At 36.0% G+C, this 14,275-nt stretch overlaps 1 protein-coding gene across 1 annotated transcript in view; it reads left to right on the top strand.

Annotated features, from left to right (window-relative positions):
- Nucleotides 1-14,070, top strand: part of LOC133630598 (elongation factor 2b) — a 32,718-nt gene extending 18,648 nt beyond the window's left edge. The window contains exons 11-14 of the mRNA XM_062022183.1: nt 6,434-6,787; nt 6,862-7,044; nt 9,507-9,639; nt 13,558-14,070. Of these exons, the coding sequence (XP_061878167.1) occupies nt 6,434-6,787; nt 6,862-7,044; nt 9,507-9,639; nt 13,558-13,751 (864 nt within the window). The 3' untranslated portion in view covers nt 13,752-14,070. The remainder of the gene's footprint in view (nt 1-6,433; nt 6,788-6,861; nt 7,045-9,506; nt 9,640-13,557) is intronic.
- Nucleotides 14,071-14,275: the final 205 nt, after the last annotated feature.

Here is a 14,275-nt window from a genome sequence, read left to right on the forward strand (position 1 = left end):
CCATATATTAGCCGCACCCCACTATAAGCCGCACCCACTAAATTAAAAAAAAATATATTTTCCATATACTAGCCGCACCCTACTATAAGCCGCACCCACTAAATTAAAAATATATATATTTTCCATATATTAGCCGCACCCACTAAATTAAAAAAATATATATTTTCCATATTTTAGCCGCACCCACTAAATTAAAAAAATATATATTTTCCATATATTAGCCGCACCCACTAAATTAAAAAAAATATATATTTTCCATATATTAGCCGCACCCACTAAATTAAAAAAATATATATTTTCCATATTTTAGCCGCACCCACTAAATTAAAAAAATATATATTTTCCATATATTAGCCGCACCCACTAAATTAAAAAATATATATATTTTCCATATATTAGCCGCACCCACTAAATTAAAAAAATATATATTTTCCATATTTTAGCCGCACCCACTAAATTAAAAAAATATATATTTTCCATATATTAGCCGCACCCACTAAATTAAAAAATATATATATTTTCCATATATTAGCTGCACCCGACTATAAGCCGCACCCACTAAATGAAAAAAATATATAGATTCCATATATTAGCCGCACCCGATTATAAGCCGCACCCACTAAATTAAAAAATATATATATTTTCTATATATTAGCCGCACCCACTAAATTAAAAATATATATATTTTCCATATATTAGCCGCACCCGACTATAAGCCGCACCCACTAAATTAAAAAAATATATATTTTCCATATATTAGTCGCACCCACTAAATTAAAAAATATATATATTTTCCAGGGACGGCGTGGCGAAGTTGGTAGAGTGGCCGTGCCAGCAATCAGAGGGTTGCTGGTTACTGGGGTTCAATTCCCACCTTCTACCATCCTAGTAAGGTCCGTTGTGTCCTTGGGCAAGACACTTCACCCTTGCTCCTGATGGCTGCTGGTTAGCGCCTTGCATGGCAGCTCCCGCCATCAGTGTGTGAATGGGTGAATGTGGAAATACTGTCAAAGCACTTTGAGTACCTTGAAGGTAGAAAAGCGCTATACAAGTATAACCCATTTATCATTTATTTATTTATATATTAGCCACACCCGACTATAAGCCGCACCCACTAAATTAAAAATATATATAACTTCCATATATTAGCTACACCCGACTATAAGCCGCACCCACTAAATTAAAAATATATTTTCTATATATTAGCCACACCCACTAAACTAAAAAATATATATATTTCCATATATTAGCTGCACCCGACTATAAGCCGCACCCACTAAATTAAAAAAATATATAACTTCCATATATTAGCCGCACCCGACTATAAGCCCCAACCACTAAATAAAAAAAATATATAGCTTCCATATATTAGCCGCACCCACTAAATTAAAAAAATATATATTTTCCATATATTAGCCGCACACGACTATAAGCCTCAGATATAAACATTGTGAATTTAGTTATTTACACAAAAATATTTTGTAAACGTTTATTTACATACCTTGTTTGCCAACGGTGTCTGTAACACGGCAGTAAAACGGACGATCAAACAAAACAGAAGTCTTCGTCATGGACCCACGAGCTGCGCAAGCTAGCTCTCCAATCAACAGACTCAATAACTCCACGGTGACGTTTTGGTGAATTTTCGGAGGAATTTGTGAATCTAAAACAACGCAAAAAAGAATGCCATAGTAACAGACACTCGTAGACTTGTTAGCATATTAGCTTCTGCTAACAACATTAGCGTCATTACATTACGATAACTCGTACGAATTGGCATGAAAACACTACTATCAAAAATGTGATGATTTAGTAAGTATGAATAGTTTTAGTTATATTATAAAAGGTACAAATGTTGGTTGGAGTGATGAACGAAGAATCCATATGGGTAGAAACGCTATGGACTGCTAGAAAACTGAACAGCGCTGTTGTTGGAAGGGGGAAAAAAAGCACTACAGATAAATGGAAGGACACTGCAGCATCTGCAGTGAGCAAAATCATCCAAAAGATGGCGCCATAGCAAAAACAGAACACCTCAATGTATTTGCTTTTTTTTTTATTAAAAAATGTTGTAATTATTGCCGTCAGCGAAGAAAAATCCATGAATTGGCCGCTTCGACATATAGGTCGCAGGGTTCAAAGCGTAAAAGTAGCGGCTTATAGTCCGGAATTTACGGTATGTTCAGAGGTGGGTAGAGTACCCAAAAATTGTACTGAAGTAAGAGTACCGTTACTTTAAAATAATAATGATTGAAGTAAAAGTAAAAAGTAGCCATCAAAATAATTACTGGAGTGAGTAAGTATTCTGTGAAAAACTACTCAAGTATTGAGTAACTTGTGATTTATTTAGTAGCCATTTTTAATGGTTCTTGGAATACAATTATAGTTAGTGTAAGTGTGTGTGTGTGTGTGTGTAAAACAATTCATTTTCAATTTACTTCAACATGTTTTCTTTAGTTAGAAGTAGAATTCCTGCAAGCTGAAATGTGAACATTTCTACTGAGACAGATGACAATATTTATAAATGATAAATGTTCTTTTTACTAGTTTAAAAGTAATCATTGAAGATTTTTTTGCTGCCTTGTCTGACGTCATGTCACTTTTTACAGTCAGTACGTTTCTATGCACTAAATGAGTCAAATATTTCAGTTTCTTGTATTTTCACAGCTCCATGTGAAGTTGTAGTTTCCATGCTCTTATCTCTAATGTGACTGATGGTCACACGCAGTGTGTCTCTCCTACACTAGGGGGCGACTGTGCTCATTTCAGCTATAGCGGTAGTGACTTTAAAGCTACAGATCTAACAGACAAGTACATATTTCCACTACTTTTTGATGTTGTTGGTAATGTTTTAATGTGTTTAAATGACACTTGTGGTTATTAGGATCATCAGAAACATACAAAAAGATCGCTTCTTAGTCAAGTGTTTTAGGTTTGTGTTCAGCAGTTGTGTCAAACACGTGCTGACGTCATTAAAGTGTCTTCTTTGGGAACATTCTGATACTTATTAAACAAGTGGGTCTATTTGATCATATACTTTAAAAATACTTACCTATTTCAGCTTCCTGCAGCTGTACTTTGTGCTTGTTTGATTGGTGGCATGGAATGACGTCACTACTGCTTACGTTGGATTGGCTAAACGGAGTCACGTGACAGGAAGCAGGGTCGATCATTGTGATATAAATAAATGTAACGATCGGAATGAAACTTGATATATCGGAGTAAAAGTAGCGTTTTTAAAAGTAAAAGCAATTCTTTTACAATAAAACTACTCTGACAAGTAGAATGTATCCAAAAAGTGACGCAATTAAATGTAACGGAGTAAATATAGCGCGTTACTACCCAACTTTGGGTATATTGATACTGCTTGACAAGCTTACAATTCTATAGATATCAGGGGTGTGACTAACCGATAGAGATATTGGATATCGATCCAATATCACGGCGTGGCGAAGTTGGTAGAGTGGCCGTGCCAGCAATCAGAGGGTTGCTGGTTACTGGGGTTCAATCCCCACCTTCTACCATCCTAGTCACGTCTGTTGTGTCCTTGGGCAAGACACTTCACCCTTGCTCCTGATGGGTGCTGGTAGCGCCTTGCATGGCAGCTCCCTCCATCAGTGTGTGAATGTGTGTGTGAATGGGTGAATGTGGAAATACTGTCAAAGCGCTTTGAGTACCTTGAAGGTAGAAAAGCGCTATACAAGTATGACCCATTTATCATTTATTTATTTATTTAAATAAACCAAAAAAAACAGCTTACATCTAAAATCTAGGATATAAGTTTCGATACGAGCATTCCTGCCGTGTTTACTTCAACAAATAATATATCCATCCATCCATTTTCTACCAATTGTCCCTTTTGGGGTTGCTGGGGGGTGCTGGAGCCTCTCTCTATATGGGCCAGTTAAATACATTTCCTCCAGTACTAACACAACGTTGGTCTTTTCTTGTATTTTAGTCAAGTCTTTTAGGATGACAGGGGATACAAAACAATAACAGTGCAATACTTTTTCATAACATGGTCACTACTGCCTAGTTTCTCTTGTTATATTCTTATTTTACTGTTATATTTTTATTCTCTTTGTTGCTTTTTATTTTTTATTCTTATTGTAATGTTTTTGTATTTTGTATTCATTTATACCCCCATTATTTACTTTTTACTTTTTAAATTTGATCTCAATTCTAAACACTGCTGCTGGAAATTTAATTTTACTGAGGGAACTCTCCTGAAGGAATCAATAAAGTACTATCTATCTAAGTCATTGATAAAAAGGTGACCATGGTAGGCTGTAGGCTACTAGCAGCTACACAACAGCTAAGCGCACAATAGCACACGAGCTAGACATACGCAGTCTAAAACATGACATTTGTCAATATAATCAAGTATCAAATAATGACAGCCGCATATTACTCACACATACAAGGTCTCCAGGGCAGAGTAGGAAAAAGTATCCAGTAACAAACGTGTCTGCATCATTCTACTTACCTAGGCTGACCATATTCTGAAATTCCAAAAAGAGGCCAAGGCCGGGACTAGGTGAAAATTTGCCAATGATACTTGAACTTGCTTTATAAATAATATATGTATTTAAATAAAGCATTTTTTCTCCTCTGTTGACAGCAGTGTTGGCGCTAGGAATTTTCAAAATGGGGTCCCAGGGACCCCATCAAGTCATAAAACTGGGGTCGCACAGTAAATTTTTGGGGTCCCACTTTTTTGTAAGCGTTTTGAAAACAAATGAAAAACGTATGCATTATCCTGTTATATCTCACATTCTATATTGTGTTTTGGAAAAAGGTTGTCATAAACGTTACTTAATTCATTAAAAAAACAAATGTGTATACATATGTAAATGTGTTCAGTTATAAACATTTATTCACTTTCTTCTTTCCTTCATGGATCTAAACTTTACCGCTGCTGGTAGTTTTTTCTATGTTTTTATTTAATAAGTTGTAGGTGTATTTATTTCAGTATAAAAGTGTAAAAAGTGTTTTGCTTGGGTCATGAAATGATGATAATGGTGTGCCAGAGCATACATACATTTTATATTTAAATCTCTGGAGTCTACATCAACTTCACATCTATCCCTCATTTCAAAATGTTTTAGTTTTTTTTGTTATTTTTTTGTTTTCCGCCCTTTTTTGTCAAACAAAACTATGTTTTTAATGGCAAACACAAAATATGCAAAATCTTCCACCAAAAATATTTTTCTTAGTGGAATATTTGATGTGAAGTAATGGGAACCTTGGATAGGTCAATAATTCATACAAACATTGATTTTGATTCAATATTATGTTTTGAGCAACGATTTTTATTAGTCAACATTGCAACTTTTTCTAAATTACATTTCACCTTTAAGCTTTTTTATTTTACTTTTGTTATGTTTTTGTTTATTTTAATAGTATTTTTAGAATGTGCCGTGGGCCTTTAAAACATTAGCTGTGGGCTGCAAATGGTAAAAAAAAAAAAAAATCATCCTTTCTGATTTCAATGCGTTAAAAAGACACAAAAAGTGTGTAAACACCAACACTGCTTGACAGTATAACAAAATAAGTCACACTTATATTCTGTAACATTCACAGTTTTGGGAAAAAGTGCAGAGGTAGAAATATTCCAAATAACCTCTTGTATATAATCTAAACATAAATAATGCCTCAAAACAAGTTAATTAAATTTAAACAAAAAACAGCAGACGAGCTCTCGCCCTGCACAGCTGTTTTGTGCTTTGTAGTGTGGATATGGGCTTGTAGATGTTTATTTGCCACATATATCTACCTTCCTGCTTTGCACACAGTGCATTCTGCTTCCCATGTGTCACGGCCAGGACCAAAACACAAATACTTTTTATATATATTACTGCAAATCATCCGTTAAGTTGCATTTACGTTTCGGCTTCTCTCTTGTGTCCTGTCTGTCTCTCGCTCTGTCTCTCTCTGCCCCTCCCTCACGAATGTTGCTGGGTGCGCACACCTTCACAATTTGTTTTGTTTTTAACCCCTTCTTAACCCTGGACGTACATTGAAAATGCACGCAACCCTAACTCAAAATACTGGACATTTAAGAAACCCCGCCCGGACATGCTTGCAAAAGAGGACATGTCCGGGGAAAAGAGGACGTATGGTCAGTCTAACTTACCGTCATGAAATATTATGACCACTTTCGCCAAAACACAAATGGACACTCTGTTTCAAAAGCATGAATGTGTTATGAGATTAGTGGTTTGACTTTTCCAACATTCCACGCCACAAAACAATACAAGTACGTACCATGACTCCTGCTTGTATTGTGTCGGGTTGATATCAGCATCGGCCAACACTCAAAGCTTCAATATCTGTATCGTATTGGAAGTGAACAAGTTGTGTGGGCACGCCCCTAAAAGAAACATGTGAAAAAGTTGTAGTTTCACAAAAAGGACTTTGTGTGTTTTTGCAGAAATCGGACCCGGTTGTGTCTTACAGGGAGACCGTGTCCGAGGAGTCGGAGCAGATGTGTCTCTCCAAGTCCCCCAACAAGCATAACCGTCTCTTCATGAAGTCCCGCCCCTTCCCAGAAGGCCTGGCGGAGGACATCGAGAAGGGCGACGTCGCGGCTCGCCAGGAGCTCAAAGCTCGCGCGCGCTACCTGGCGGAGAAGTACGAATGGGACGTGGGCGAGGCCAGGAAGATCTGGTGCTTCGGTCCGGAAGGAACCGGGCCCAACCTGCTCATAGACGTGACGAAGGGGGTCCAGTACCTCAATGAGATCAAGGACAGCGTGGTGGCCGGCTTCCAGTGGGCGACCAAAGAGGTGAACTCATAAGTCGCTTTGTCGGTGGTCAGTTTGGACTTTTTAAAAATGGCCTCGCCGGGCTCCTCCTGCAGGGGGCGCTGTGTGAGGAGAACATGCGAGCCGTCCGTTTCGACATCCACGACGTGACGCTGCACGCCGACGCCATCCACCGCGGGGGCGGACAGATCATCCCCACGGCTCGCAGGGTTCTGTACGCCTGCCAGCTCTCTGCTCAGCCTCGCCTCATGGAGCCCGTCTACCTGGTGGAGATACAGGTGTGTGTGTATGTGTGTGTGCCCTTCTTGAGACACGAAGAAGGAAAAGTATCTTCCATATGAGGAGGTGTGAACAAGTGATGACATAAATCATGGTCCCAATAACATTGCATCTAATAGAGAATGTCTCATTAGCACCCCTGCTGGTGACATCTATCAAAATGAGGGTGGTCCCAAAAAGGAGGGATTTTTCAAATGGACTGTGTCGCTTTTAAAAGTGCTCCCCCTCTGGTCAACATATGAAATAACAAGTGTGTGTAAAAATTTGAAGAGCTCCCTCTCTGGCTAACATTTGTAATAACAAGTGTGTGTAAGAAATTGCAATGTACCCCCTTTGGCCTAAATTAATTTTAAAAATGTAATAAATATGTATATAGAGACATACTATGATAACTTAAAGTAAATAATGAAGATTAAATACCAATTACAAACCAAACATAAAAATAAAAATTACAAAAATATATATTTGCCTAGTATGTATATATTATTAATACATCTTTATATATCTAGAAAGGGTGGTCCTAAAGAGGGTGTGTGTGTGTGTGCTGCATTTTTCAGTCACATTTAAAAACATATTTTCTTTAAATATATTTTTTTCCCCAGATCACTTAAATATGCTTTGTTGATTAGTTTTTTGTATTTACTAATACCAATACACATACGTATTACCCCTAAGGGCCAAATCGGGCATCACACTTGTTCATTATGTGATATGATTGATCAGTTCAAAGGTTAGTGGTGTGGAATTCCTCCAGGGAGTTTTTTTTTAATTATTTTAATAGAAAATTGCATTGTGTTTTCACTGCATGGATGTTATAAAAGGCTATAAACAAAGTATACACATTTTCTCTTAAGACTACTTTAGTCCCCATAGACTCCCCATATAACTACCATTTTTTAACAGACTATAATCCTGCTATGCTTGTTCCTTGAGAACCGAATGAAGATCAGTCTTGCCAATTAAAAAACAAGAAAATATTGTTTTGGTGTAATTGTGCCCCTCGACCACTAGTTGGCGCCAGAAAAATCATGAACATCACTCTCAGAGCTTTGATGAGCGTAAAAAGGTTAAACTGCCATTAAACTGCTGAAATGCACTGAAAATCCATCCATCTTCTTCCGCTTATCTGAGGTCGGGTCGCGGGGGCAGCAGCCTAAGCAGGGAAGCCCAGATTTTCCTCTCCCCAGCCACTTCGTCCAGCTCCTCCCGGGGGATCCCAAATATATATATATATATAATCCCAGAAAATAGTTGAAATTACAAATGCTTTGGTATTCACATGTTTATTTATTTTGTTTGCATTAGAACACAACAGAAAAAACAAATCTGATATTATACACTGACTTTTTCTCTCATTCTAGCTCACTGTAAAAATAATCATTTTGATCTCCTGGTTTACTGGATCATAATCAATGTTGTTGTGAATGAAAGACCATTCAAGGATCTAATTACCCAACCTCAAATATTCCACTATGAAACTTTTTTAAGAAAAAATATTGCACATTTTGCCATTTCCCCGTTAGAAAAAATGTATTATAAGAGATATTATTTTTGACAAAAAGACCATCAAAGATAAAAAAAATTATAAAAACTTTGTGTCAATAAGATTAATTTGAAGTTGTTGAAAGATTTCAAGCGGTGAAAGTAAAATAAAGATATTTTTTATGAGCGGGTCCCTTTTGGGTCCTAAGAGTAAGAGTGTATAGTCAATGCAGTGTTTCCCATAAACTGCCAAGATACCTGTGGGGGTGGGGGCGTGGTCAACATGACATCATCGAGTAATTTGCATAATTTACTACAATATGATTTTCTCTAAAAAGGCTCAAAAAATGTATACTTACTAATTAATAATAACAGTTTTGTTTTAAACTTCCATCCATCCATCCATTGTACAATATAATTACAACACTTTATGTACATATTTATATACAGATTTGAACAATAAGTTATTCACTGAAATATATTTATTAATTGTGGTTCTTACAAAAAATATATCTTATAAAATATAAAAGCTAAAATGTCTCTTAAAGGTCTGCCCCTTTAATTAGTGCATACTAAATAATTTAACTTTAGCCTACTACTACAACCATATTATTTACCAGCAACATAAAGTGAAACAGAGGCAGAGGTGTCCTGCCACAGTCAGTAACAAATAAACAGAAAACAGTAGTGGTCAAATACAAATAAGGCAACAAGAGAAGTATCCTACACTTCTCTTTTGTAAAGTAAATCTGAACAGCTTATATGGGCATCTACATCAACTATATGATTTGCCTGAGAAGCTGGACAGGACAAAAAAATAGATAAAAAAATATAAATAAATTATTTTTTATTTGTGGCGGACGTAATTCTTTCGTGGCGGGCCGCCACAAATAAATGAATGTGTGGGAAACACTGCAATGAAATATTTTATTCATATTGTGTTGTTTCATCTAAAAGTCCGCCTGTGCCCTTTTTACAGTGTCCCGAAGCCGTGGTGGGCGGGATTTACAGCGTGCTGAACAAGAAGCGAGGTCATGTGTTCGAGGAGTCTCAAGTGACGGGGACGCCCATTTTTGTGGTCAAAGCCTTCCTGCCCGTCAACGAATCCTTTGGTAAGTGCTTTGCCAATTGTGGAGGTTTTGTCACCGTCTGTCGGTCGGCCCGCTGCACCGCAAGGTCATTTTAGGCCTCATTTTCACCGAGGGCCACGTCGCAATCGTGGCCCCGCTCCGAGGGCCGCTTGTAACAGTGAATATACTGCATGGAAATGTATTTATTGTGGTATTTGTGCAGCCAGTTAACATCCAAATGTCCTCAATAAGCACACATTTTTGCTGTGTTTTGGTCGAGTCATTTAAAAGAAGTCAACATAGCAGCTACACAACGGCCAAGCACACACGGTGCGTAACGAGTGTCCTTAATTAAACAATGTTGCAGTCCCAAAACGCGACATTTCGTCAATATAAACAAGTATACAATAGTCATAGTTGCATATTACTCACACATACAAAGGTTCCAAGGCAGAAGCGTATTAGAAAGTGTTCAGTAACAAGCGTGTCTGCATCGTTCATCTAACAGCGTCATGGGATTAATTTCCAGCGCCCCCCGCGACCCCGAAGGGAATAAGCGGTAGAAAATGGATGGATGGATTGTGACCACTGGGTGTCGCCCAAAAAAACAAAATAAACAATGGCCACTCCACTTCAACTTAAAGAGAGTAGAGGCTGTACGTTAATTTCAGATGGTTAGTGTTTTTCATGCCTACCATTTCTAACATCACACACTACAAAACAATAACAGCATGTGTTTGATTCCTGCTTGTATCAGGTAATATCAAGGCTGCAATATCAGCATCGTCTCAAAAGTAAAACGTATCTGTACACCGTCTAATTTAGGCTTAATTTAATATACAAAAACATTTTGGAATATCTCAGTCATGATAGGTTGATTGGCAATACTAAATTGGCCCTAGTGTGTGAATGTGAGTGTGAACGTTGTCTGTCTATCTGTGTTGGCCCTGCGATGAGGTGGCGACTTGTCCAGGGTGTACCCCGCCTTCCGCCCGATTGTAGCTGAGATAGGCTCCAGCGCCCCCCGCGATCCCAAAGGGAATAAGCGGTAGAAAATGGATGGATGGATGATCAGATAAATATACATTTTAGAAACATGTGATTTTATGCAAATCTTATGCTTTATTGACACTTTATTTCCAGGCTTTCACAGGCCACTTCAATTGAAGTGGTAGGCCAAATATGACACATGGTGTGACATAGACCAGTGATTCTCAAACAGTGGTGGCACACCAAAGAAGTGATTTGTTTTCCTATGTTCAAACAGTGTTAGAATGGCCAACAATATTAAATAGGCTTGTTTAATGAAACCTCGGCTTTGTTTTTAATGAATACTTAGGCCGACTATGGTACTGTATTTTAAATGTTGGTCGTGATGGTGGCACTTGGAGAGCCAAGTGTTTTCTGAGGTGGTGAACAAAGTTTGAGAACCACTACTGACAAAAGACTTTCATGTGATTCTATGAATTGTTTTCAAGTGATTAAGTACACTGCAAAAAGTGAAATCTAAGTAAGATGAAATATCTCAAATAAGGGTGATATTTGCTTATTTTCTGTCTGATGAGATAATTCTTCTCACTAAGCAGATTTTATGTTAGTGTTTTACTTGTTTTGGTCCTAAATGATCTCAGTAAGATATTACAGCTTGTTGCTGAGATGTGATGACCTATATTGAGTAAAACATGCTTGTCATCAACACTCACAAGTATAAAACTACTTTTTTAAAGTAATAATTTCTTACTTCAAGCATGAAAAAAAAAATCATTAAGTCAAGATAATGGCACTAGCATTTACTTCATTTAAGAATATTTTTCAACATATTAAGCAAAAAGGTCTCTTTTTTTCTACCAAGAAAAGTGCACTTATTAGTTATAATATACTTATTTTACGCTATTTTTGGGTTCATTGAGGTTAGCTAATTTTACTTGTTTTGGAAAGTCTTGACAAGCCAAATTTTTCTTGTTCTATTGGCAGATAATTTTGCTTAGTTCAAATAAAATACCCCTCATTTTTGTATTTTTTTTCTTGTTTTTGAACACTGACTTTTTGCAGTGTACTCTTGTAAAAAAAAAAGTGAAAGGCATTTTAAACTACTTTTTTAAAGTAATAATTTCTTACTTCAAGCATGAAAAAAAAATCATTAAATCAAGATAATGGCACTAGCATTTACTTCATTTAAGAATATTTTTCAACATATTCAGCTAAAAGGTCTTTTTTTTTCTACCAAGAAAAGTGCACTTATTAGTGAGAATATACTTATTTTAAGGTATTTTTGGGTTAATTGAGGTTAGCTAATTTGACTTGTTTTGGAAAGCTGAATTTTCTTGTTCTATTGGCAGATAATTTGCTTAGTTCAAATAAAATACCCCTCATTTTTATTTTTATTTTCTTGTTTTGAACACTGACTTTTTGCAGTGTGCTCTTGTAAAAAAAAAAGTGAAAGGCATTTAAAACTACTTTTTTAAAGTAATAATTTCTTAATTCAAGCATGAAAAAAAAAATCATTATGTCAAGATAATGGCACTAGCATTTACTTCATTTAAGAATATTTTTCAACATATCGAGCTAAAAGGTCTTTTTTTTTCTACGAAGAAAAGTGCACTTGTTATTAGTGAGAATATACTTATTTTAAGGTATTTTTGGGTTCATTGAGGTTAGCTAATTTTACTTGTTTTGGAAAGCCGAATTTTCTCGTTTCATTGGCAGATAATTTTGCTTAGTTCAAATAAAATACCCCTCATTTTTTGCATTTTTTTGTTCTTGTTTTTGAACACTGACTTTTTGCAGTGTACTCTTGTAAAAAAAAAATGTGAAAGGCATTCAAAACTACTTTTTTAAAGTAATAATTTCTTACTTCAAGCATGAAAAAAAAAATCATTAAGTCAAGATAATGGCACTAGCATTTACTTCATTTAAGAATATTTTTCAACATATTCAGCAAAAAGGTCTCGTTTTTCCTACCAAGAAAAGTGTTATTAGTGAGAATATACTTATTTTAAGGTATTTTGGGGTTCATTGATGTTCGCTAATTTTACTTGTTTTGGAAAGTCTTGGCAAGCTGAATTTTCTTGTTCTATTTTTCTTGTTCTATTGGCAGATAAATTTTGCTTAGTTCAAATAAAATACCCCTCATTTTTCTATTTTTTTTTCTTGTTTTTGTACACTGACTTTTTGCAGTGTACTCTTGTAAAAAAAAAAGTGAAAGGCATTTAAAACTACTTTTTTAAAGTAATAATTTCTTACTTCAAGCATGAAAAAAAAAATCATGTCAAGATAATGGCACTAGCATTTACTTCATTTAAGAATATTTTTCAACATATTGAGCTAAAAGGTCTTTTTTTTTTAAGAAAAGTGCACTTATTAGTGAGAATATACTTATTTTAAGGTATTTTTGGGTTAATTGAGGTTAGCTAATTTTACTTGTTTTGGAAAGCCGAATTTTCTTGTTTTATTGGCAGATAATGTTGCTTAGTTCAAATAAAATACCCCTCATTTTTGTATTTTTTTTTTTTCTTGTTTTTGAACACTGACTTTTTGCAGTGTACTCTTGTAAACAATGTGAAAGGCATTCAAAACTACTTTTTTAAAGTAATAATTTCTTCAAGCATGAAAAAAAAAATCATTAAGTCAAGATAATGGCACTAGCATTTACTTCATTTAAGAATATTTTTCAATATATTGAGCTAAAAGGTCTCGTTTTTTCTACCAAGAAAAGTGTTATTAGTGAGAATATACTTATTTTAAGGTATTTTTGGGTTCATTGAAGTTAGTTAATTTAGTTGGCTGAATTTTCTTGTTCTATTGGCAGATAATTTTGCTCAGTTCAAATAAAATACCCCTCACTTTTGTATTTTTTTTCTTGTTTTTGAACACTGACTTTTTGCAGTGTACTCTTGTAAAAAAATGTAAAAGGCTTTTTTTTTTAATGTCATCATTTTGTGATGGACTGTTTTCTTCCAGGATTCACTGCAGACCTGCGCAGCAACACGGGAGGCCAGGCCTTTCCTCAGTGCATGTTTGACCACTGGCAAATCCTCCAGGGGGACCCCAAAGACCCCGCCAGCAAAGCCTTCCAGGTCGTCGCCGACATCAGAAAACGCAAAGGTCTCAAGGAGGGCATCCCCGCTTTGGACAACTACTTGGACAAATTGTAAGACAAAACCGAGCCTGGTTTTTTTAGGTATGTCCGACTCTTTAGCACTTAATCTTAATCTTGTGGGCACTTTAATAATCTTTGCACAAACGGTTCGATCCAAAGGCATAAAAGCTTAAATGTGTTGTGGGCTTTTCGGGGGCGATAATGCTTCCTTTCATTTCACACAGCAGCACACCAAGTGCCTAAGCCAAAGTGCTGGGACTATTTGTTTGTTTGTTCATCTTTTATGTCACGACACTGCTGCTGCAATAATAATATATGACCCAGTTATTGCAAGTTTGTTTCATTAAGAAGTGAATAAAAAACCTTCAGCCGCAGATGAAGTGTCTTTTACTTTGTTTGTGTCTTCTACTGGCAGCACACTGCAAAAAGTGAAATCTAAGTAAGATGAAATATCTCAAATAAGGGTGATATTTGCTTATTTTCTGTCTGATAAGATAATTCTTCTCACTAAGCAGATTTTATGTTAGAGGGTTTTACTTGTTTTGGTCCTAAATGATCTCAGTAAGATATTACAGCTTG

The sequence above is a fragment of the Entelurus aequoreus genome, linkage group LG16, assembly GCF_033978785.1.
Source record: "Entelurus aequoreus isolate RoL-2023_Sb linkage group LG16, RoL_Eaeq_v1.1, whole genome shotgun sequence".
NCBI lineage: Eukaryota > Metazoa > Chordata > Actinopteri > Syngnathiformes > Syngnathidae > Entelurus > Entelurus aequoreus.